This window comes from Lampris incognitus, chromosome 6 (genome assembly GCF_029633865.1).
Source record: "Lampris incognitus isolate fLamInc1 chromosome 6, fLamInc1.hap2, whole genome shotgun sequence".
Classification (NCBI taxonomy): Eukaryota; Metazoa; Chordata; class Actinopteri; order Lampriformes; family Lampridae; genus Lampris; species Lampris incognitus.
Window position 1 is genome coordinate 48757792 of NC_079216.1, and position 25150 is coordinate 48782941.

Here is a 25150-nt window from a genome sequence, read left to right on the forward strand (position 1 = left end):
ATGACATGTTACTCATGGTTTCAGGTATCGGATCTTGGGTAAAATCTCTAACGCCGATACCCAATTTTAGCCTGGTATCGTTCCTATATCCGATACCAGTATCGGTACATCCTTAATTTTCATTTAATATATCTATGTGATGGTGTGACACACAAATGAAGGTATTATACTGCTTGATGAAATAAGGGTTGGGTTTTCTTAAAACATGTCTGAGACCCATGATGAGATTGACCTAGAGTTTAAAAACACTGACAAAGAGGATTCAGGTCTTAGGCAACATGGATGTTGAGGAACCTGGTCATGTTATTTTAAGTTAAATCTGTACTCGGGGTAAGATGATGATGACAAAGTGCACATTACAGGATGACTGACTACTTACTTTCACTGTAGACTACATCTACATTAACAAGTTATTATTCCCTCATGTCTCCTATCTTATTACTTGTCAAGCAACAACTACACCCAAATATGTTGGTCCCACTACCAACTTTTACAACTTTGCTGGTGCTTGCCAATGTTCATTTTCCCTGGCATATAACTTCAATGACGAGTCAGGACTTTTGTATTCTAATGTTGTTGCCAAAGCTGTTATGTAATGTGATGATGTATGTTCAATTACTGGGTGTGTTGTGCTGCAGAACAGAGCCCAAATAAAATTTGACACATGAAGATGATGAAGTGAATGATGAATCTGTCTGTCTATACATTTTCTAAGCCTCCTCTTCACTGTCTGTTTCATCAGTGTGGAGAACAGGATTGTGGATTTGCTTATTCAAGTCCTTGGCGTTCATCTCTCTCATCTTCCCATCCCTCCCAAGCTGCATTGGTTGGATCACATTATTCCTGGAGGGAGAAAGGGATGGAGAGAGAAAGGGAGATAAAATGAATTTGTAACCCCACTGTTGCCTTCAACTCACCCAGACAAAGAAAACGTGTGTGCTTGCTGAGTATTTGATTTTTTATTTCTTGTGTTGCTTAACAGCAACACTTAGTGTGCATTATTTAACAGCATGCACAATGATAAAACATTGTCATTCTGAATATATTTTAACTCAAAAGCCACATTTTAACAGCATGCACAATGATAAAACATTGTCATTCTGAATATATTTTAACTCAAAAGCCACATTTTTTTTAAGGAAATGGAGATTGTAGCTCCAAACAACGGCAAGACCAGAGCCGCTAGCAAGAATGTTGTGCTATCTTGGCGTGGAGTGGACAGTCGGTCTCCTTCTTGTTGAATCAGAAGCTCTGATTCAGGACATCTAAATGAATAAATTTAACATTTGAGCTCATCAAGTTTTGGATTTTCCAGTTTCTGACCAAATTGAGTTGGTCTCAGTTTGCTCATTTGCATAGAAGGTGCCGCATCTCAGTCAGAGGAGACTTGAGAAATGCACTGGGCAATATTTATTTTTGCGTCACACACAAAAAGAGATAAAACCCACCACTGCTACTAGAGTTACTGTTTCCCCCCCAACACTTTGCATCAGCAGCAGTAACCCCGATCAGGCAAGCTGGCTTGGCTGCAGAACGGGGTGCACTGGACCAAATGCAGTACATAAGACATGCAGAAAATCACTAAGAGGCTGATTGCTATTCACATTATTGTACACACTGAGCGGTTTCAATTGTACAGATTTCAATCATGGGTGTGTGAGTATATAACCTTGAAAGTTTGTCAAACATGTTGACTAGATTCATGGCTTCATATTCCTTCTGTTCCTCAGTCATTCCCTCCATGGGATTTGGCTGCTCCTCCTCTACGACACCTGTTACTGGGTTTATTCTGAAAAGAGAAAGAGAGAAAAAAAACATAGTGAAAAGGAGAGGGATGACCCACACAGACATATGTGCAGAAAAAACTGAAATAGACTAACAATGTTGTGTTGTTACTTACTGTGCCTTGGCCTCTCTGTATTCTTCTGTCTCTGAATCTTCATCGCCGGAGTAGAATCCAGAATGTCCCCCACCCCTCAGCAATCCTCTGGCAGCCAATAGTCCTGCAGCATTGCCGTAACCTGTGTACTTAATAAATCTAGAGACTGGGCAGAGGTAGAGAATGCTTAGATGATTATGATAATATTCACAGAATAATACTAGCACATACCCCTGGCATTACCAAACAACACTACCAGAGTTTCTAGTGAAGCTTACAACTATATTAACCAAATGATGGATTGAATAAACAAAGGGATGAACAAACAAGCATAAACATGTGTTTACTAACCACTTTCTTTGCAGAGGACAAAGAGGAATTCAGCAGCACAGTTCTTGACATCGGTGTCAATGTCTGTCATCAGACGGACCAATTTATTCCTCAGAGAGTTTCCAACCTCTGGTCTGTTTCTTACATCTCGCAGTGGGGGCAGGACCTACATAAACATGCATGCACATGCATACAACGTATGTATATTTGCATGTTTCTAAGTTCCCATGTAATATTTGTATTGGTGTGTTTTGCAATAATGGTTCAAGATGGGCATGAACAGCTTCTGATATTTTCAGAATAATTTACTGAACAGGGGCCAAAAGGAAAAGTAATATGAAGAGGCAAAACTTAGATCATTTAAGCCAAATCTGAGCATGTGTGACAGCCCCCAGACCCTGTGTCACATTCCTCTGCATATGGATGTACATATGACTGTAAACAGGGGCTTCAACCCATATGGAGACATATTCCAGTGGTGTGGCGATCTACTGAAAAGAGCTGGGCCCGGGAGTCCAGATGGTGTGGCAGTCTATTCCGTTGCCTACCAACACGGAAATCGGCAGTTTGAATCCCTGGTTACCTCCGGCTTGGTCGGTGTCCCTACAGACACAATTGGCTGTGTCTGCGGGTGGGAAGCTGGATGTGCGTATGTGTCCTGGTCGCTGCACTAGCACCTCCTCTGGTTGCTCAGGGTGCCTGTTCAGGGGGAAGGAGGAAATGGCAGGGAATGGTGTGATCCTCCCACGTGCTATGTCCTCTTGGTGAAACTCCTCACTGTCAGGTGGAAAGAAGTGGCTGGTGACTCCACGTGTATCGGAGGCATGTGGTTGTCTGCAGCCCTCCCCGGATCGGTAGAGGGGGTGGAGCAGAGATCAGAACTGCTCGGAAGAGTGGGGTAATGGCCGGATACAATTGGGGAGAAAAATCCCAAATCAAAAAACAAAGAAAAAGAAAAGAGCTGGGTCTCTATCACTGCCATTTCGGTTGTAGCAGGAAATGAATGAGCTTCAAAATTTAAACATCAAAACCAGTTGGCAATAAGGAGGGTGTCATGAGAAACGGTCCAAAAAGAAAACATTTTTTTCATTAGTTATTTATGACAGGTTATTTATGGCCCTGTGATAGCCTGGCGGCCTGTCCAGCAGTGTTGTAGTACTCGAGTCCAGGACTCAGACTTGAGTCCGACTCGAGTCCTGAGGTGAGCACTGATGACTCGGACTTGGACTTGAGCATTGACTGCATTCGGACTTGGAAGTTGGAGATGAGGACTCGGACTTGTTAACTGATAAAGACTGTTTTTTGTTTTTGTTAGTTTTTTTGTAATAGGCCTTAATAATTTGGCATAAGATATTGATACCTATATTAATACCGTAACATTATTCAATTTTGTGCAAGGGCAGGCACGTGTGTTCCACCTACCTGCGGATTCACGTGCATACCCTCATGTTCAGTAACAGTCCGTGCTAAGATGCCTAACTCAAACTCGACTCAGACTCAACCTTGATGACTCAGACTCAGGTAATGGGGACTTGACACAGACTCAACTCGGACTCTTCTTTGGGGACTCGAGACTTGACTTGGACTCAAGGTTTAGTGACTTGACTACAAAACTGCTGTCCAGGGTGTCTCCCCGCCTGTCGCCCAATGACTGCTGGAATAGGCTCCGGCATCCCTGCGACCCTGAGAGCAGGATAAGCGGCTTGGATAATGGATGGATGGAAGGTTATTTATGATACGTTTGGTATTGGATTTAGTCTTGGTTAACATCTTCAATACCAATACTCCAATTTATCAGCCCGATATCCGATACCAGTATTGATATTGGTGCATCCCTAGTTTCAATCAAACCCTGTCTACACCCTTCTTTATTTACCTCTTCCCTAGGGCTGGCTACTGACCTTTGACCTTAGGAACTTTCTCGTCTCTCGGTGTGTACGGGAACTCTCTGTCAACAGGTTAAGAGATGGGAGCAGGGTCTCCTTTAACTTATTTCCCTGTGAGATGATCAGATGGAGAGAAGAGCAGAACAAAGAGAGGGAAAGGAAAGACAGATGAGGTTAACACTTTGGGCACTATTTTTTTTGAATCAAAGTGTACAGTACAAAGCACAGTAAAGTTCATAGTGCATGTGGTGAGCGCACTTTCAGTATTTTTGTGGCTGAGCCACGTGACGCACCTGCGGTGCATTTGGGAACAGCGTGGAATATATTTTCAGCAGGTGTGGTCGGGGCTGGTTTTGAATAAATCAATCAAATCTCCTCTTTTCCTTCCCTTTAAGGATCACTCACTTCACTTTAACACAGTGCTAGTTTGGTGGTGGAAGCAAGGGATTGCAGGTGGGAGCTTTCCACACACAGAAAAAGTTTCTCCCAAGAAGAACTTAATGTCTTTGTGCAAGAAGTGCAGAATCACCACGAAAATATGCACTGGGCTTTATTGAAATAAATTATCAGTTAGAAACAACAGAACACAGTCTGTGAATATAATTTTTCATTGCAGAATGGTTTTCAGTGGTTGCAAATTTTGGTATAACACCACCGGCAAGATAATCTGGCCACGATGTGCACATTTTGGAAAAAGAAGACTGATCAACAACGTCACCTGACAAGGTAATGCTGAGCAACATATCAAGCCATATCAAACATTTAATGAAACCTAATTAAATGTCTGATAATGTTTAGCTTTTGTATTTTAGTGCTCTTCCACATTTGACATGCAAGTCAATTCTTCTTCTTTTCCTTTTGAGGCAAAATTGCCACATTTCTTGTGCAGACACCGTTACACTTGAATAAATGACGGGAATGGCGGACCCTGCCAGCAACAATGAAAAATAGCATACAGAGCAGTCATTACAGAACGCTTATACTCTAAACAGCTGTGGCTACAAAAATGCCAGCAGGAAAAGATATCAGATATGGTATGTTTAATATAAAAAATTTACAGAGTACATCTTTAAAGTGGCCATATCATGCTCATTCCAGCTCTATATATTTATTCTGGAGCCCTACTACTGTAGCTTTGCATGATTCACAGTTAAAAAAAAATCCTTATTTATCTTATGCTGGCCCTCCCCTCAGTTCATCATGTCTGAAACAAGTCGTTTTAGCTTGTTTTAGCTGTCTCTTTAAGGCCCCCTTCCTAAAAGCCCACTGCTTTCTTCTGATTGGCCAACTTCTAGACACCTGAGGAGGGGAAGTCACCACCTCATCTTCAGGCGGAAACAGAGCTTGATGGGGAAACAGAGTGTGATACAACACCGGTGTAGGAGGTTTTGTAAGCAAACTATAAACCTACTAAGTAACATAATTTCTCTTTCCTGATTGGGAATGGCAACTTCTCAAATCCATTCATACATGTTTGAGACTGAATACAATCTGAAATATGAGCGTGGACAGCCCTAACTGCCGCAGAAACAAAGATCACCGCGGGACATCTCTAGTAAATATTACGCTCATTACCTGCTTATTGTGTTTCAATCACAAGCCCTATATAGAAATGTTTCTATATATGCCCGGGTATGTGTGTGGGAAATGCGTTAAAATGCTGACTGAAGTGGAAAATATCTGTTGTCAGGAAATACAGATTATGTGGCTAGTAAAATGTTATTCTGCTGTCACCAAATGACTGTATAGTAGCTCCCTGCATTGTTGGTTATTTGTATGCTGGAGTACATTAAATGCCTATTAAATGATTGGAGCGGACTTCAATGGGCATGTTGGTGAAGGGAACAGAGGTGATGGGGAGTTGATGGGGAGGTATAGTATCAAGGACGGATGGGGAAGGACAGGATGGAAATGGCTGTGGTGAATAGAAGGTGGTTTCAAGAAGAGGAAGGAACATGGTAACATATAAGAGTGGAGGAAAGTGCACACAGGGTGGACTATAACTTATGTAGGAGGAGCGATCTGAAAGGGATTGGAGACTGTAAGGTGGTGACAGGGGAGAATGTAGCTAGGCAGCATCGGATGGTGGTATGTAGGATGACTTTGGAGATCAAGAAGAGGAGGAGAGTGAAGCAGAACCAAGGATCAAATGGTGGATGTTGAAGGAGGAAGACTGTTGTGTGGAGCTCAGGGAGGAATTAAGACAGGCACAGGATGGTAGTGAAGAGTTGCCGGATGGCTGGACAACCACAGCAGAAATAATGAGGGAGACAGCTAGGAAGGTACTTGGTGTCATCTGGACAGAGGAATGAAGACAAGAAGACTTGGTGGTGGAATGAGGACGTACAGCAAAGTATACAGAGGTAGAGGTTGGGCAAAGAAGAAGTGGGATAGTCGGAGATATGAAGAAAATAGACAGGAGTACAAAGACATGTGGTGTAAAGCAAAGAGAGAGGTGGTGAAGGCAAAGGGAAAAGGCATATGGTTAGTTGTATGAGAGGTTGGACACTAAGGAGAGAGAAAAGGATTTGTTTTAGAGTATCAGTCAAACTACCTTCAAAATGACAAGAAGAGACTCTGAACTTAAAATCAGACAATTTTCTTTCATGAATAAAAGGGATTACACACTTCAGTACGTCATAGCAACGAGTAAACAGCTTGGCCGCTAATAGCAAGCTAACTGAACTAAATCAATGTCTCCAAAAAGTAGTTTACCATAATCCCATTCTTCTTACTTCTGAATGGTTATATTTGGACTGATGAGCTGTCATTTTGTACAGTGGCAACAATAGTCCTCCACACATCTCTTCATCTCAGGATTGGCAAGGTGGGGGTAACAGAAACATAACTGGGGGGGCTCAACTTGGGACTTCCTCAGAGGTTCGGTTCCTAGTTGACTTAGTTGACCGTCTGTGAAATGATGATTTACACAGCAATCTAATCAGAGATTAGCAATTGTTCCTATTTCCTGCGACTGCCACCAACCCATTAAAAGACATGGAGAACAGCTTTAATGCACTATAAGAAATAATGTTAGATTAGTAAAAAGACATAGCCAAATGAAAGGGAAATGGTGAAAATGTGTTGTCAATAAAATTTAAAATAGATCCATGTTATTCTGAGTGACTGGAGGGCAATCTATTTTTCATTGTCTTCCCCAAACCCCAATCCAACCCTCATAAGTGCCGTTTATTAATTCAGCTTTGTGGAGGACCACATTTTCAATTTAAGAAAGAAAATATTTAACAAGTACACTTATATCTGCTGAAAGGTAAATAGGTCAGCCAAGTGTATTCACCATGTTGATGTAACATTACAGTAATAGTAGCAGAGCGCTCTTAAAAGTTTTTTGGACAAAACAATGGAGACTGATGAGGAGGGGAAATGTTGCTCCTGGTCAATGATCTGTGGTTGGATAGGGTCCTACAGGCCAAAATTGTAAAGTCTTCTGTAAAGCAGTCAAGTCTAAACTGAAGTTAGGCCAAATGTGTATTCATATTTCCAAATTATTTTATTATTGTGATGAACTGTTTTATTCATTGTGATTGCATATACAAATTTTTAATAGGAACAATGTAATATGTTATTGATTTTTAATGCCCATCAAGGGACTACTGATGGAATTAGCTTTGGCTCCATACACATGTACAGCACATCGGACATCGCAAATGCAATTGTCAGTGTTATTTGTATGATTCCCAAATATACAAGCACATAAAAAAGTATTTCCACTGATGGAAACACTGAGGTGATTGATTATAACCAAATTGTGCAACAAAAAAAAATTGTGTTTCGCTGGTTAAAAAAGGGGCAAGTCAATTTCACTTGTGTCTGTCATGTAATTTGACATGTACACACGTCCCAGTTGCTCTTACCCGGTCAAGTCTTTTTTCCATTAACTCCAGCAATACATTGACAGTATCCATGTTGATCCCCATATACTCAATGGAGCCATGTTGGACCTTAGGCATCAACAATACATCCAAACAGGGCAGGGGGAGGTTACCTAGTAGGTTAACTGTGTGACTGAGTTAGAGGTAGACAGAGGATAAGATAAGAAGAATAAGAAGTTAAAAGGTAAGAGATATATAGAAGCAAATGCAACAAAATGAATCAGTTAATAGCACGATCCTAGAGAGTGTATCCAAATAGGGCAAAGGATAGCTGCCTATCAAATTCACTGTCTGACCTAGAGTGAACTCATTAGAATGCAGAACTCCACCAGACATGCGTATTTCCCCTTCTCCGGTGTTCGAACTTGGCAACCAACCCTTTTTTCGCCTACCAGGAGAAGGGAAATACACTCACACATGGACAGAAAAACAAGTGTTTTTCCTGCCATTATAAGACTTTTGCACAGTGCCCAATTTGAATGAACAGGAAGTATGGAAAAAAAATTGATAATATGCAGCGCTCAAGCTAAAAAAAATCTACCTAATAAAAACGTTTTGGCTGTCAGTCTGTGGATGTGCAGCCTCCTATGCAGACCCTCGCATGAGAGTGACAATGTCTTGACGTGAAAAGACAGAGATCAGGCTATCGTAATTTCAAAGCCCTTGTTAAAAGACTGTTTTCGTGATCTAAAATGAATGAGGGTGAATGACTGCTCTGCTGATTGACTTTCATTCATAAAACAACGGTAAGAAAATAGAGCTCAGCCATGAGAAATGTTTTATTATAGCTACAGAGATGATTTGCAGCTGTGACTGATTAATCCTACTCTTGAAATTGTATTTTTATAGCAGAGTTTTAACACTGGAGACTATAGCACTTCCGTGTGGCGGTGAGGTGAATAAGGTGAATTATTTTTGGTTCATCCAGTGTTCCTTCAGTTCTCCTATGCTGAGATCAAAAGTGAATGATTTGATGGCTTGTGAAATACGATCGACTTCTCGTTTACTTTCAAGACTCATACTCGAATACATAATGTTTTGGTTTTGACACTGTCGCTGCCCCATCTGACTCAACCGTAGATGTGAGTCGCACATGCACACGGCTGACTCAGAGTGGGCAGTGATGGAAAGCAGCGCTGGTTGAGCGAGCTAGAGAGCGAGTGAGAACAAACGCTTTACAATCACCATGACAGGTTCTTCAGGATACACTCATAACTGCACAAAATATTTTAGGCTGGTAGGTCCTGCAGTTTGTGAGATCAGCCGCAGACACACACACGCGCGACTAAACGCATAATCCCCTACAGGCTACCCCCTGGCAGAGATAATGGAGCTGTGAAACAGACACTTTAAAGTAACAGAAAAGCTAACATCAAAAGGTAGTTTCATTGCATGAACAAATGGGCAAAAGCAAGTGTAGGTTGTCCAACCTGTGCAGCTCTTCAGTGCGCTCCTCTTCATCTGTGGAACTTAGTAAACAGTGCCTCAGGATGGCGCTCAAATGCCTGTACTCTGCTGCCTCTTCCTGCAAGTGCCCCCCCCACACACACACACTTTTTATACATAATCCAGGTAAGGAAATCCCAGTAAATTGAATCAGTTCATCGGGACACAAGGTTTAGTGAGAGAAACGTTTCATCACTCATCTAAGTGACTTCTTCAGTCTCAGCTGACTGCAGGTGTCCCCACCCTTATTAACAATACAGTGGCATAACGAGCGAAACTGGCGATTGGTTTCATATGCAAATTGACATGACCATTAACTAGAGTTGCAATGGCCATGTGTACTATTCACAGAGGATTGGGGAATAGCTGAAATCGCAGTATTGTAAGATAGCAAAAGACAGACAGCTCACCCAGTTGGAGAAAGGCATCCTTGCTAAGGGGCTGAAATTTTCTGTCACTGTGAGGCAACTCCAGCTAGTGGAACTGATCATGGCCACAGAATCAGCAATCTTGTACCAACCACATCCCAGACCTGGAAACGGAGCAACTGCAGACAAAAGTTTCAGCCTGCCTCAGCAATGCAAAGCTGCCACTGTCCAACATCAGCAGAGATGAGAGGAATCCACTCACGACTCTCAGTAAGGGCAACAACATCATCATCCTTCCAGCGGACAAAGGCAGATGCACTGTTTTATTAAACCAGACAGACTATTATGGGAAAGTTATGATGTTACTTAGCAACATAAATACTTATGAGCCCCTGAAATGAGATCCAGGCAGTGGCTACAAGAAAAAGGTGATAGATTGTCTGAGGCTGTTCGAACAGGACAATGCTGTTGACAGAATTTTGTACCACAGATTATACCCAGGGGAAGCTACACCTAGTTTGTATGGGTTACCCAAGACACATTAACAGGATGTGCAATTACGGCCTATTGTTTGTATGATTAACTCAGTGGTCTTCAACATCTCTAAGTTTCTGGCATAATGGATGGATTATCTTGACCACGGGGCCCTACCTACACACGAAAATAGTACATGCACACTGCCTGTTCCCTCCCCAAGCAAGCACACAGTTTGGTCACACAATAGCACAGGGATACACAGAATATATTACATTGAAATTATATTTGTTACTTTGACATGTTGAATTACTGCCATTTTAGGTCTATTTCACTCTATACAGGCCATGTACAGTCAATTTATTTATTTGTATAGCCCAATATCACAAATCATAGCACAGTGTATACATATTTAGGAGTCAAAAACACAGCTTAATTTAAATAAAACCATAGTAAAAAATATCCCACCTAAACCACCAGCTTCCTTCTGGCCTTCTTTGAAGAGAAGTCATTGACCAAGTCTTCGAAGTCCAACTCCTGATGAGTTCTGTTTCAATGGCCATGAGTGACAGCATGTTCAGGCATCTCTGTGTCATCCTTGTCCTTAGCTCATTTTTAGCCATGAACATTTGTGAAAAGGACCCTTCTCCCTGGCATTTGCTGACAGGAAGCATCAGATACAATCTTAACCCAATGTATACAAAGTGATGCGGGAAGTCAGAGTTGGGGGTCCTGAGAGAAAGTCTATATAATGAGGTCATATTAAATGTTGTGCAACATTCACAATTTTTGTATTAATGTGAATGGCTAACAGACTTTTTTTTTCAAATCTTGCTGCGTACAGTGTGCTGTGATGTTCAAATCTAACAGTCTTGTGACAATGCACAACAAACAGCACTGTCCATGGTTCTGAAACACAGCGCTGTTATTTCAGAGACGAGTTAGACACTTGTATCTCGGTCAGTATTTGTGTTGTGTTTGCTATTTTTCTACAGGGTACACAAAACAGACGGCAAACTTCAGCAAACAGACACCAACATGCTGTATGTCAAAGCAGCGTAGTACCACATTCAGCTATGGACAGTTCACCCACAGAATGCAGGTTTAAGACAATTTATTGTTTGAATTTTTTTTGATTTTGATATGCTTTAATGATCCCTGTAGGGAAATTACACTCTGTATTTGGGCAGCCACCATGCAGTGCCCGGAGACCAACTCCAGTTCGTCTTTCCATTGCCTTGGTCAGGGGCACAGACAGGAGTATTAACCCTAACATGCATCTCTTTCTCATGGTGGGGGAAACCGGAGCACCTGGAGAAAACCCACCGCAGACACAGGGAGAACACACAAACTCCATACAGAGGATGACCTGGGATGACCCCCAAGGTTGGACAACCCCAGGGTTTGAACCCAAGACCTTCTTGCTGTGAGGCGACAGCACTAACCACTGGGCCACCATGCTGCCCTGATTGTTGACTGAGCTACAGCCATGCTATATGGGTAGTAATAGAACAAGGCACTTGCTCTATTACACACACACTTGTTCTATTACACACACACACACACACACACACACACACACACACACACACACACACACACGAACGAGTAAGTCTGAACAGGCCATAGGCAGTACTATAAAAACAGGCTTTCATTGAAGACCATGGCCCGGGAAGGGGAGAAATCCCACATTAAATAGGCCCTGGTAAAGTGTGGTTATACTAACTGGGCATTTGTGCCAGGAAGATGGCCAAACAGTGCACCAGCCGATCGAAGAGACGAGAAGGACAACAGCTGCCTAAGCATAAACCAGTGGTGATTCTGTATGTGGTGGGAGTTTCGGAACAGTTGAGACGTGTATTTTCCAAACACCGCGTATCAGTTGCTTTCAAACCCCAAAACATAATGCACCAGAAATTGGTCCATTCCAAGGATCGGGTCCCCTGACACAAACAGAGCAATATCGTGTATGCTGTTAAGTGCCAGGAGGATTGTCATGACTTTGGGGAACCCAAACAGATACTGGCCAAGAGGATGGCACAACACAGGAGAGCTAACACATCAGGCCAGGACTCCACAGTCTACACCCATCTACAGGCCAGTGGCCACTCTTTCAAGGATGAGGATGTGCACATCCTTGATAGGGAGGAATGCTGGTTTGAACGCGGAGTCAAAGAGGCCATCTATGTTAAGAGGGAAGGAACATCCCTGAACCGAGGGGGGGTGCTAAGAGTACATCTGTCACCGTCTTACAATGCTGTGATTGCAACCATTCCCCATCCCTATGTGAATAGTACACACGGCCATTGAAACTCTAGTTAATGCTCACAGCAATTTGAATAAACTGGTCGCCAGTTTCGGTCATTATGCAACTGTATATTGTTTATAAGGGTGGGGATACCTGCAGTCAGTTGAAACTGAAAGGTCACTTATATGTGTGATTAAACATTTATGTCAATAAACCTTGTGTCCAGATGAATTGATTCAACTTTCTGGGACATCAAAAATCACATTTCCACATCTTTGTTTGAGAGGGCGGGGGAGGAAGTTGTTGGGGTTATATTGGATAGCCAACTGGTTTGATTGAGTTTCAGATCTGCCAATAAAATGCTGAAAAGGCCTAACATAATGACTAGAGACTCCAGTTTTGTTTCCAACTAGCAAATTGAAGCATGCACTTTTGTTAAATATCATTCAGCCTCCTTCGAAAGGCAAGTCAGAAACATTTTTCCCTAAGCCTCCTCCGTCTTGTGTTAGGTGGGTCCATATGTGATATGGAACTATTTTTTTTTAATCATCTCCCTGAACAATACAGAAAGATACAAATAAAATGCATTAAAAACTGTAATCTTTAGTAACCTCATCAACCGTGCGTTTGGCCGTGTCGAATGTGATATTGAACAGTATTTTCAGTATCTCATAAGCCCGCTCTGTCTGTTGCCTGGTGAGAGGAGCTAGTTCTTCAGGTGGGATGCCCTCTGACCCTGCCCTGGCCGTCTCAAAGGTGTCTGGCCAACACAGGCCCAGCGTGGCGTCCAGCTGGTTACCTGGAAAACACACAATGAGGGGAAAGTGTTATCATTTATTGCTTCTACTTGCATTTGCAGTTCTTCTTTCCTGAACTTTCTATAATAAATTAGCTATAAATTCACCAGTTTGTCACGATAGTATTTTCATTGTGTCTAGTTTTTAGTTTTTCTTAATATGTAATAGATAGTTTGCTGATAGTTTGTAGTTGGAAGTTAAATTTAAGTTAGATAGCTATTGATACACCAAGTTACTTTGTAGTTTTTCAATTTTAAGGCAAGCCCAGACATAGAAAAGCCTGCAACTTGGTCTACTTACATACACACAAGAAAAATGAAGCTGATGATCTAAGATGTTCTTTTGGAGAATGTTATCCCTGAATTTGCTTCTGAAGGCCGAGTTCCTTTTTTGGATTTTTCCCTGTGTTTTTTCCCAGTTGTATCTGGCCAATTACCCCACTCTTCCAAGCTGTCCCGGCCATGGCTCCACCCCTTCCGCCAATCCGGGGAGGGCTGCAAATGCTTTCTCCGATACACGTGGAGTCACAAGCCACTTCTTTTCACCTGACAGTGATGAATTTCACCAGGGGGAGGTAGCGTGTGGGAGGATCACACTATTCCCCCCAGTTCCCCCTCGCCCCCGAACAGGCGCCCCGACCTGAGGGAGGCGCTAGTGGAGTGACCAGGACACACACCCACAGAGACGGCCAATTGGCCGCTTGACCAAGCCGGAGGTAACACGGGGATTCGAACCGGCTATCCCTGTGTTGGTAGGCAACGGAATAGACCGCTACATTACCCAGATGCCCTGAAGGCCGAGTTTTTAAGAATATAAAAGCAAAGAGCAAAGGCATTCATTCACCTTGAGTATAGGGATAGATCTTGCTTTAGCATCTTTGGAGCAATGAAAGTTTAGATTGGTTTAGCTTATATTGAAACGTATAATGAATAAACCTGAAATCATTATCTTGCCCTGACTACAGGTAAGTTGGTTCTCCTGCCCCACTTGACCATAAATATGACAACTATTATATCATATGATTTGCCATTACTTCTATTTACTAACGCTACTGCTACGTGCCAGTTTAGACATTGATTTATTTATGATTGACTAGACATAATTCCCAGCTATATGTTTGATCCTTTGGGACTTGGCTATAGCTCACTTGGCCATTTCAAATAGGCTAATGTGAATGGACCTTTGCTGTCCAGGTCTTTAAACTTCTGGAACATCCAATGTAGGGGGCAGAAGTACTATATTTATATGAGAGCCTGATGGTTGACCTGAGAGACTAATTACTTGACTAATTACCTAAAAGACTGATGCCGTGGAGATCTTGAGCCAGCTGTGCTCTGATGTCAACGTCCTGAGCGGTCAGCAAAAAAGTGAGACGCAAGTCAAAGAAACGTACCTGGAGACAGAGAGAAAGGGAGTATCAAATGGCACCGCGAAACTGTTTCAGCTTCTTGGCGACACCACTCATCAGATCCATCAGACCCATTTGTCCATACATGCATCTACTTAACACTCTTCCCATCCGTACCTCATGGTTCCATGTGGAGTCATGGCACTGCTTCAGCCTCTCGGCCACACCGCGCATCAGCTGCAGCTCTGCTGCTACCACCTGTTAATCGGTTAGTAAACTCTAGTTACAGCCAAACACTGTGCAAATTGATTCAAAGAGAACAATATAATTTTCAGCATTTATATTTTACATTTTATTTTCACTGACATTGCTGTTATTTTTAAGAAAGTTTAGATATAGATAACAAAAGTCCCACTGTCTCAGCTGCTAAAGCTGAACAGATAGCTTTCTACAGAGTGCAGATTACACAGAATCATTTAGGGAGCTCCTCCTGGACCAGGGGAGGAGGTTTTGGTGAAATAACCTATAATCTGGTAATATAATCTACACCAACATGCAGACTGCCTTCACTGTTAAATTATGCTGTTCACTATTACTGCATCTTGGTTGGGTTAGATGCAAGGGAAGAGTAGGCTATATCAGTCAGCCAGATGTTTATCATACTGTTTGAGTACTTCAGTTTGACCTCTCTCGGGAATACTGTACTTCACTACTACTGGAGTGTGCAGTATGCAATACACATCCTTCATTATAACAGTATGCAGTTTTGAACTGTATGCCATTTCACTGTGAAGCATGGCTCTGATTAAGAATAGTGCACTCTCTCAACCTTCAATAAGTACATTTTTTTAATAATATTGCTGAGGTACAGTGTATGTAAGAGTAAAGTTAAACCCAATTTTAAAAACAACACAAAAGACCAACCAGCCCAGTCTTGTTGTGTAGCAGGATGTTACAGATGGACTTCAGAGCCTCGACAATCACTTCCAGGTCAGGGTTTTCTGACACATCACCCCCCTCTCCTCCACTCTCTTCTCATAGGAGCAGACCACAAAGACAGATCAAGCATTGTAAAAATAAAAGGGGGCAGAGAAAAAAGTGGATAGTCGAGTCCATTAATCGTGGTATAAACATTTCTGGAATAAAAATGTCTTTAGTCTTTTGAGGAGTGCAGGGAGAGCTGCATAACAGGGCCTCTGGAGCTGAGCGGTATAATGGCAAGGATCCTTCAGCAGGGCTAGCTGTTAAAAATTTTTTTTGAACCTACGCCTTCTGAGTATTGCAGTTTTCAGTGGCAACCACGTTTGCTCCACAACATACGTATTCCATGACTGTTGGCAAATAACCAGTAATTCTGTGATACCTGGACTTTATAATGTTTTTATTTCTCTTCCTAATTGAATTTGGCCAATTATCTCACTCTTCTGAGCCATTCCGGTCATTGCTCCACCCCCTCTGCTGATCCGGCGAGGGCTGCTGCAGACTACCACATGCCTCCTCTGATACATGTGGAGTCGCCAGCCACTTCTTTTCACCTGGTAGTGAGGAGTTTCGCCAGGGGACGTAGCACGTGGGAGGATCATGCTATTCCCCCCAGTTCCCCCTCCCCCCTGAACAGGCACCCCGACCGACCAGTGGAGGCGCAAGTGCAGTGACCGGGACACATACCCACATCCGGCTTCCCACCCGCAGACACGGCCAATTGTGTCTGTAGGGCCGCCCAACCAAACCGGAGGTAACGTGGGGATTCGAACCAGTGATCCCCGTATTGGTAGGCAACAGAATAGACCACCACGCCACATGGACGCCTGATCTTTATAATGTTTACACGATTTGCAAATATGAGGGTTTGGCAAGATATGACAATGTGCACTATCAGTAGTATTGCCCCTGCTATTAAATCTAGATGTGTTAGCTACAAAATGTTAAAGTACCGTAACCATTCAACCATGAGGAGATCCCTTAAGATTTTCTGGTTTTGCATTGCCGGTCACTTTGGTATGAAGGGGGAGTATGCAGCAAAAAATTAAGCTTTTATTTCCAAATCACTTTCTCTACCTAGCCCATTTGGCAGCTATTGCATGCCTCTCCATACTGGAGGAGGGATCCAAAGTTGTTTTTTTTTTTCCCCGTGGAGTTTTTCCTCGTCCAAATTGAGGGTCAAAGGATAGATGGTGTGGCCATTGTCGTTGATGTCTGTTTTTCACTGTGGTAGTGTAAAGCCCCCTTTGACTCCCTATGATTTAGCAATGTGCAAATACACGTGAACTGATTTGACATATGGCTGCCACTGAATCACTGAACACAGCAAAAAGGCAATATTCTAAAAACAAAAAAAGGAAAATGATTTTCTTTAATAAATTACCTTGCCCTTCCCCTGATTGGTTGTGATCTGGTTTAGCTGATGCCACAGTGATGCCGGCATGGCGAGCAAGAGTAGCAAAGGCAGAGGAGGTGATGAAGGGTGATAGACAGTCTTTGTCTCGGCTGAGGATGCGAACGGTTTCTAGACAGGCCAGCAGACAGGATGGCTGCAGCTCCCCATCAAGAAAGCCAAGGACCAATTCCCCAAGGTGCTGGGGAAGACATTCAATACATCGGGTTGAATACCCCATCTGGATTTACTTGATGAGTTTAGACAGGCCATTGGTTTTAACTAGGCTGTTCTGCAAGGAGGGCTAGCATGTTGAATAATCACCTAAATTGGGCTATTATGAAAACAAAACCAGAAAAAGGAGCATCAAAACTGTGAAGGGGAATATCTCGATAATACACTGATATATTAATTCTGACTGTACTCACAAAAACCTGTTAAATGGTTAAAAGTTAGAAAACAAACATTTCAGACCAAAAAAAAAATATTAGGGGAATAAGAAAGGTTGTGAAAAGAAGTTAAAAGCCTAAAGATGGGCTAACAGGTCCGTTTTCTCCCAACCGGTAGGCAAAACCCAAACTAACATTTCAAATGTACCCAGGCGAATCTCCCCTTCTCCAGAGCTCAGACAGAGGTGAAAAACCAGCTGAGGATTTAGCACTCAATTATGTTATAAAACAGGTTTTTCAAAGGTGATGTGAGATGTGAGTCGCACACCTGTGAGCATACAGTTTACCCAGCTTTATGATATTATGAAAATAAAGTTGGTTCATCCAGTGTTCCTCCAGTTCTCCTGTGCGGAGATCAACAGTGAATGATTTGCCGACTTGTAAAATACGATCAACTTCTCATTTACTTTCAAGACTCAAACCCATTTGGGTGGCATGGAGGCCCAGTGGTTAGCACTGTCGCCTCACTGCAAGAAGGTCCTGGGTTCGAACCCTGGGGTTGTCCAACCTTAGGGGTCATCCCAGGTCAGCCTCTGTATGGAGTTTGCATGTTCTCCCCGCGTCTGCGGTGGGTTTTCTCCGGGTGCTCCGGTATCCCCCAACATCAAAAGAAACATGCATGTTAGGGTTACTTCTCCTGTCTGTGCCCCTGACCAAGGCAATGGGAAAAGAACTGGAGTTGGTCCCCAGGCGCTGCGTGAAGGCGGCAGCCCACTGCTCCTAGCTACACAGATCACAGCTAGGATGGGTTAATCTGCAGTTACTGAATCTCCCCAAGGGGATTAATAAAGGAAACTTAATCTTAATCTTACATAATGTATTGACAGTTGCTGCCCAATCTAATTCAATTGCGCACATGCGTGCACATGCGCAACTCACATCTACGTACGGCTGACTCAGATCAGGCAGCGACAGAGCAGCTTTAGTTGCGCGAGCTAGAGAATGAAGAGAGGGAGTGGCGGATTTCAGTAATATAATTACAGTCGCTATGTCAAGTAATGCGTTTGTGGGCAGTGTTGGGGGTTACGCGTTACATTAATAAATTACTTTTAGCAGTAATTAAATTGTATAAAGCATTTCTAATAGGATTTCGGTAATATCATAAAGTTACTATATCAAGTAATGCGTTACCGCCCGGAAATACACCAGGGATGGATGCACTGCGTCACGTAGACGGGGAGGAGCGGGTTTTTCGGTTGGACCAGCCAGTAGGGCCAGCCCTACAAACGCAAATGTCCATAAGTGATCAATGATGGTTCCAGCTAGCGGCAACCAATGACGTCACACAAATTACACGATTAGTCATCCGACCAACGACATCACCGGTAAACATGGAAGTAGGAGTTTGGCCGTGAATCAGCACAGTGTTTCACATGCTAAGGAGTGTGGTTCTTTTTAACGCTCCGTGTTAAAAAAAAGAAAAAGAAAAAAAAGGTGACATTTGGGCACATCCTGCCAGGTTTTGGTAACTGCACAGACTTTTAGAGAGGCTACATTAAATTATTTTGAAAGGATACAAAACTCTGTATCAGAAAGAGTGCAATGACATTTGAAACTTTTGAAATTAACTTTTTTATCTGTTGGTTTGTTTGACCTTTACTGTTTATGGCTTTTGGAGAGTTAATCAATTACAAATATTGCAAATGCTGCCCATATAAATGCTTGTTTTCTAACCATCAATTTGTGAATTGTCAGTAGAAGTGCTGGAGACCTGTGGAAGGCTGAAAAAAATACAGTGCATGATGTTAAAACATCCATTTATTTATTTTTAGATGATCCTTATCAAATTATCTTCTTATTGCCCCTTTTGGTACCATAAGGAGTTCACTCATGAATCGGTTCAGGGACGGATTTTATTCAAAATCAAATTATATAAATAAAAAACGTTCAAGAACTTTGTTTACACTAACCTGTGGACATGTAATGAAAGGTGACTCTTCTATACAACACAAACTGTATGCTATATTTCTCTAAGACACAAGGACAGTTTACCACACTCGTACCTCTTGTAATTTCCCTTCCTTATGTCCAAAAGAATGCAAAGACAAAAGAAACAGAAAAAGAAAGAATCTCAAGTTAAAGAAATACACTCTACAGTAAGTTTTAAGTCTAAATCTACTGTTTAATGTCGGTGGACTACACCATCCCATATATCTACTAAACTGGATCTAATGTGATAAGCTGATTTGCATCAGCGATTAAGTGAACAGTAAAAGCATCATGACAAACCACATTACATCTCAGAAGTGGTCTGATTTTAATGAGACAGACCAGGGTCATATAAGGTTAAACACTGAACCAGCTAAAATGAAATATATATTTGGAAGTATTTGCCTAGATATTTTACTGGACTTCGGTAAATATCAGTCTATGTATTTTACCATCGATACAAGTTTAGATCGATGGTAAAATACAGAGGCTTTGTATTTGTTCAGATGCACTTGTTTTACCCTGACACTACACTTTAAGAGAAAATGAAGTTCACCCATCCATCCATTATCCAAAGCACTTATCCTTCTCTCAGGGTCGCTGGAGCCTATCCCAGCAGTCATTGGGCAGCAGGCGGGGAGACACCCTGGACAGGCTGCCAGGCCATCACAGGGCTGAAAATGAAGTCATCCATCTTTTACAAATGGTGCAATGAGTCCCAGCGCTCATTAAAATATGTAGCTGATCCAAAACGGAGAAGTTACATTAAAGTAAGTAGTCCGACTAAAATCACTCACAAGTGTTTCAATATCATGGCTTTCAATCTTGATCTTTTTTTTTGTTGTTTTGTTAACAGTTCATTTGCACATATAACCTTAATAAAGGCATTTTAGATATATTTTGTGGGAGCACCTTGGATCTCTTTTCTTTCAAGGGTACGAATTGTTTGGATTTTATTAGTTTTGACGGCAATGCTGCCAATCAAATCCCAGTTTCAATTCGTAAACTTTTGAGAAAGAATCAGAATCAGAAACACTTTGTCGTTTCATTTCATGCACTTGTGCAAATGAAATGAAACAAAACATCATTTCCCCCAGCCCACAACAGGGCAACATGTTACGTCTCGCCGCTCCACACCCGCTCTGCAGTGTAAGCGTACCCGGAGCTCTGCCAACTCCACCTGATCCCTGTTTCCTCGTTACCCCGCCACTCACCTGTTGGCAATCACCTCCCTATATCTGGCTGTGTCACTCTCAGCTTGTTGCCAGTTCGTGCCGTTCCCTGGGAGAGTACTTGTGCTTGTCCTGCTCATCGAAGTTTGTTTACTTACCTGGATCTTCCCTGGAGATTTCTCTGTTGGACCTTCCTCGTTGCTCCCCTTCCCCTGTGCGCTGCTTTCCGTTTACGAAGAGGATTTCTTCACTCCAGCGTTGCTGTGATTTTCCGTTCTCCTTTGGTATCCTCCTGTTTACCCCCCCCCCCCCTCCTGCCTGGATTAAGGGCCGACTCCACTGTTCCCGGATTAAAGGTGGACTTCGCGTTTCCTGGTGAGAGTGGACTTCCTGAGTTTTCTCTTCAATAAATTAGCCTGTTGGTCCCGCTATATTGTGCCTTCTGTGTTTGTGCTCTTGGGGTCGGGTGCAAACCCTAACAGTACGAACTGGCCATGACGACCCCAGCCAGCACAGACGGCACACCCACAGCCAATCCGGTGCAAGCAGCCCTAGTAAAACAAATTCAGATTACCAACGCCCATTCCCAGCAATTACAAGAGGCTTCGGTTGCTGTGCAGGGTCTCCAGTCTCAAGTTCAACCCCTGCAAGCTTCTGTGGAAGCTTTAGCTGTCCAGCAGGCGGCGATGGCGAGTCAGCAGGCAGAGATCATGCAACAACTGCAGACCATTTCAGCAGCTCTTGCCAACCAGCAGCTGAACCAGCCTGTACCGCCAGCAAGTGCGCCCCCTGTGGCCGCCGCTCCAGTAGATCCTCCGGTTCCTGTTTATTTACCCCGTGGAACCATCATTACCAGTCCACGCCCATTTGACGGTAACTTTGAAACTTGCTCTACCTTCATTATGCAGTGTGAGCTTGTTTTCACACACCAGCCCACCGTGTTCTCCAGTGATGCTGTTAAGATCGCTTACGTGACCAACCTGCTCAGTGGTCGAGCAGCGCAGTGGGCTACGTCTTCTTGGTCCATGGGGGCCAGCTACTGTAACTCTTATAGAGACTTTGTCGCAGAGCTACGTAAGGTTTTCCACCATCCGGTAAGCGGTCGGGATTCTGACTCACGACTGAATAACATCCAGCAGGGCGGCGCCAGCGTCACAGATTACTCCGTCGACTTCCGCCTGGCTGCCGCTGAGAGCGGATGGAATGACCAGGCCCTGCGTGCCACTTTTCGTAGAGGATTGAGCGAGGCGGTGAAGGATCAACTTGCTACCCGAGAAGAACCCTCATCTCTGGATGACCTCATTGCTCTCGCTATCCGCATTGATGGACGTATCCGGGAGAGAAAGCGTGAGAAGGCCTTGCGTGGAACTTCCTTCAATCCCAGAACTACCTCTGCGTCAGACCGAACCGCTGTTCCCGTTTCCCCGGCCAATCCCTCCTCTGACTCTTTCGCGACAACGCCACCTGGGGATGTAGAAGAGCGGATGGAGGTAGGACGTGCTAGACTTACTCCTGCTGAACGGGAGAGCCGATTCAAGGCAGGTCTTTGCCTGTACTGTGGTCTTAAGGGGCACCGACTCCGCGACTGTCCCTCACGGCCAAAAGATTAGGCTTACCAGGACCAAGGGAGAGCCTAGTAAGCCGCCTTTCCTTCTCCCGTGGGTCCGAATCTCGCGGCCATCTTGTTCCTATTGCTTTAGTCTGGGCGGGCCAGAGACTTTCCCTTGGAGCCCTGATTGATTCCGGAGCAGATGATAGTTTTATGGACCTTGACTTTGCCTCGCAGGCAGACATTCCCCTTGAGTCTCTTGGGACCCCCATTGATGCGTTTGCCTTGGATGACCGGAGATTAGCCTGTATCACACAGCGGACCGTCCCCGTTACTCTCACCGTTGCAGGTAACCACACAGAGACAATGCAATTTTAACATCATACGTTCCCCGCTTAATCCAGTTATCTTGGGACGCCCCTGGCTCAGACACCATGAACCCCACATCTCTTGGTCCACAGGCACAGTCCTTGGATGGGGCTCTACTTGCCATGCCCAATGCCTTCGTGCAGCTCCTAGTGCTACGCCTTTGAGCTCGCCTACTCCCCTGCCTCCTGATCTCTCCTCCGTGCCCCCTGTGTATCATGACCTTGGTGAGGTATTTAGCAAGACCCGTGCTAAGTCACTCCCGCCTCACCGCCCGTATGATTGCGCCATTGATCTCCGTCCTGGGGCTACTCTTCCCAGTAGCCGCCTCTACAACTTGTCACTCCCTGAGAAGGCGGCCATGGATGAGTACATCACCGAGTCCCTTGCTGCAGGTCTCATCAAGCCCTCGTCTTCCTCTGTTGCTGCAGGGTTCTTTTTTGTGAAGAAGGACGGGGGACTTCGACCTTGTATTGACTACCGGCAACTGAACGCAATCACCATTAAGAACAAGTACCCGCTTCCACTTATGAGTTCGACTTTTGAGCCTCTCTCACAGGCGACCATCTTCACCAAGCTAGACCTGAGGAGCGCTTACCACCTCGTGCGAATCAGGGAAGGCGATGAGTGGAAGACCGCCTTCAAAACACCCCGAGGCCACTATGAGTACTTGGTGATGCCGTTCGGACTCACAAACGCACCAGCAGTGTTTCAGGCGTTTATGAACGACGTACTCCGTGACATGTTGGATGCGTTTGTCGTCGTTTACCTGGACGACATCCTCATTTTCTCCCAGTCTCTTGAGGAACACGTCCAGCATGTTCGCAGGGTACTGGAGCGCCTCCTCCAGAACCAACTCTACGTCAAGGCGGAGAAGTGCCTGTTTCACTCCCCCTCTGTGGATTACTTGGGATTCATCGTAGAGAAGGGACGGACCAGAGCAGATCCCCGCAAGGTCCAGACAGTGGTGGACTGGCCGGAACCTACCAACCGTAAGGAGCTGCAGAGTTTTCTAGGGTTCGCAAATTTCTACCGGAGATTCATTCGCAACTACAGCCAGCTGGCAGAACCGCTTACTGCGTTGACCTCCCCAGCCAAACCCTTCATCTGGTCTCCTGCTGCCAGCTCTGCTTTCCAAGTCCTCAAGACAAGGTTCACCTCGGCCCCAGTGCTGCTCCATCCTGACCCCAAGAGACAATTCGTGGTAGAGGTTGATGCCTCGGATTCAGGCGTAGGGGGGGTGCTCTCCCAGCGGTCGGCTGAGGACCAGAAACTCCATCCTTGCGCCTTTTTCTGCCGGCCGAGCAGAATTATGACGTTGGAAACCGGGAGTTACTGGCTGTAGTGGCTGCTCTGGAGGAATGGCGCCACTGGCTCGAGGGCGCTGAGCACCCGTTTCTCATCTGGACGGACCACAAGAACTTGACTCACCTGAGGGCAGCCAAACGTCTCAACAGTCGTCAGGCTCGGTGGGCTGGCTTCCTTAGTCGTTTCAACTATGTTCTGACTTACCGTCCTGGGACACGCAACGTAAGGGCTGACATCCTGTCTCGGCTACACCCGAAGGAAGGCGCGTTTGAAGAGCCTGAACCCATCCTCCCTGCGGCTAGAGTGGTCGGTGTGGTCACTTTTGGTCTTGAGTCGGCTGTTCGCACTGCCCAACGTGCTCAACCCGCTCCGAGTAACGTGCCACCCCGTCGCCTCTTCGTCCCAGATGCTGTTCGGTCTCGAGTTCTTCAGTGGGGTCATAGCAGTCGTTTCTCCTGTCACCCAGGAGTTAGTCGTACCCAGTCGTTCATCGCTCGGCGCTTCTGGTGGCCAACTATGCGGGAGGATGTCAAGAGCTTTGTAGCGGCCTGCACTGTTTGCGCCCGCAGCAAGGCCTCTCACCAGGCGCCATCTGGTCTGTTGCAGCCACTCCCTAGCCGCCCCTGGTCTCACGTGGCTTTGGATTTCGTTTCCGGACTACCACCTTCTCGGGGAAACACTGGTTCTCACCGTCATAGACCGTTTCAGCAAGGGCGTCCATCTGATAGCCCTTCCCAAACTTCCTTCGGCTGCTGAGACCGCGGACCTCTTGATGCAACATGTCTTCCGGCTTCATGGCCTGCCATCAGATGTAGTCTCCGATAGAGGTCCTCAGTTCACCTCGCAAGTGTGGCGTGCATTTTGTAAAGGCATCGGAGCCACAGTAAGTCTGTCTTCGGGCTACCACCCCCAAACAAATGGTCAGACCGAGAGGGCAAACCAGAGCATGGAGACAGCGTTGCGTTGTGTATGTAACAGCAAGCCCTCCACCTGGAGTGACTACCTACCGTGGGTAGAGTACGCCACCAATTCCCTGGTCAGCTCTGCATCTGGACTTTCTCCATTCGAGGCATCCCTGGGGTATCAACCTCCCCTGTTCGACCCACAGCAGGATGAAGTGGCCGTTCCCTCCGTACAGCTCCACTTGCGACGCTGTCAGCGTGTCTGGAAGACCATCCGGACAGCACTGCTCAAGGCTAGGGAGCGCGCTCGCAGAGGGGCTGACCGGCGACGTACCCCTGCGCCGGAGTACAAGAAGGGACAGAGGGTCTGGCTGTCCACGAAGGACGTTCCCCTCCAGACAACCGACAAGAAACTCTCGCCCCGCTTCATTG

General features: G+C 44.7%; 1 protein-coding gene across 1 annotated transcript in view; it reads right to left on the reverse strand.

Moving 5' to 3' along the window:
• Nucleotides 1-558: 558 nt before the first annotated feature.
• ric8a (RIC8 guanine nucleotide exchange factor A) overlaps nt 559-25150 on the reverse strand; it is a 32831-nt gene continuing 8239 nt past the window's right edge. The window contains exons 3-15 of the mRNA XM_056282272.1: nt 17035-17245; nt 15594-15700; nt 14847-14927; nt 14615-14714; nt 13294-13323; nt 13136-13260; nt 9419-9513; nt 7971-8121; nt 4111-4206; nt 2231-2375; nt 1901-2045; nt 1670-1789; nt 559-843 (exon numbers count right to left, since the gene is read on the reverse strand). Coding sequence (XP_056138247.1) covers nt 711-843; nt 1670-1789; nt 1901-2045; nt 2231-2375; nt 4111-4206; nt 7971-8121; nt 9419-9513; nt 13136-13260; nt 13294-13323; nt 14615-14714; nt 14847-14927; nt 15594-15700; nt 17035-17245 — 1539 coding nt within the window. The 3' untranslated portion in view covers nt 559-710. The remainder of the gene's footprint in view (nt 844-1669; nt 1790-1900; nt 2046-2230; nt 2376-4110; nt 4207-7970; nt 8122-9418; nt 9514-13135; nt 13261-13293; nt 13324-14614; nt 14715-14846; nt 14928-15593; nt 15701-17034; nt 17246-25150) is intronic.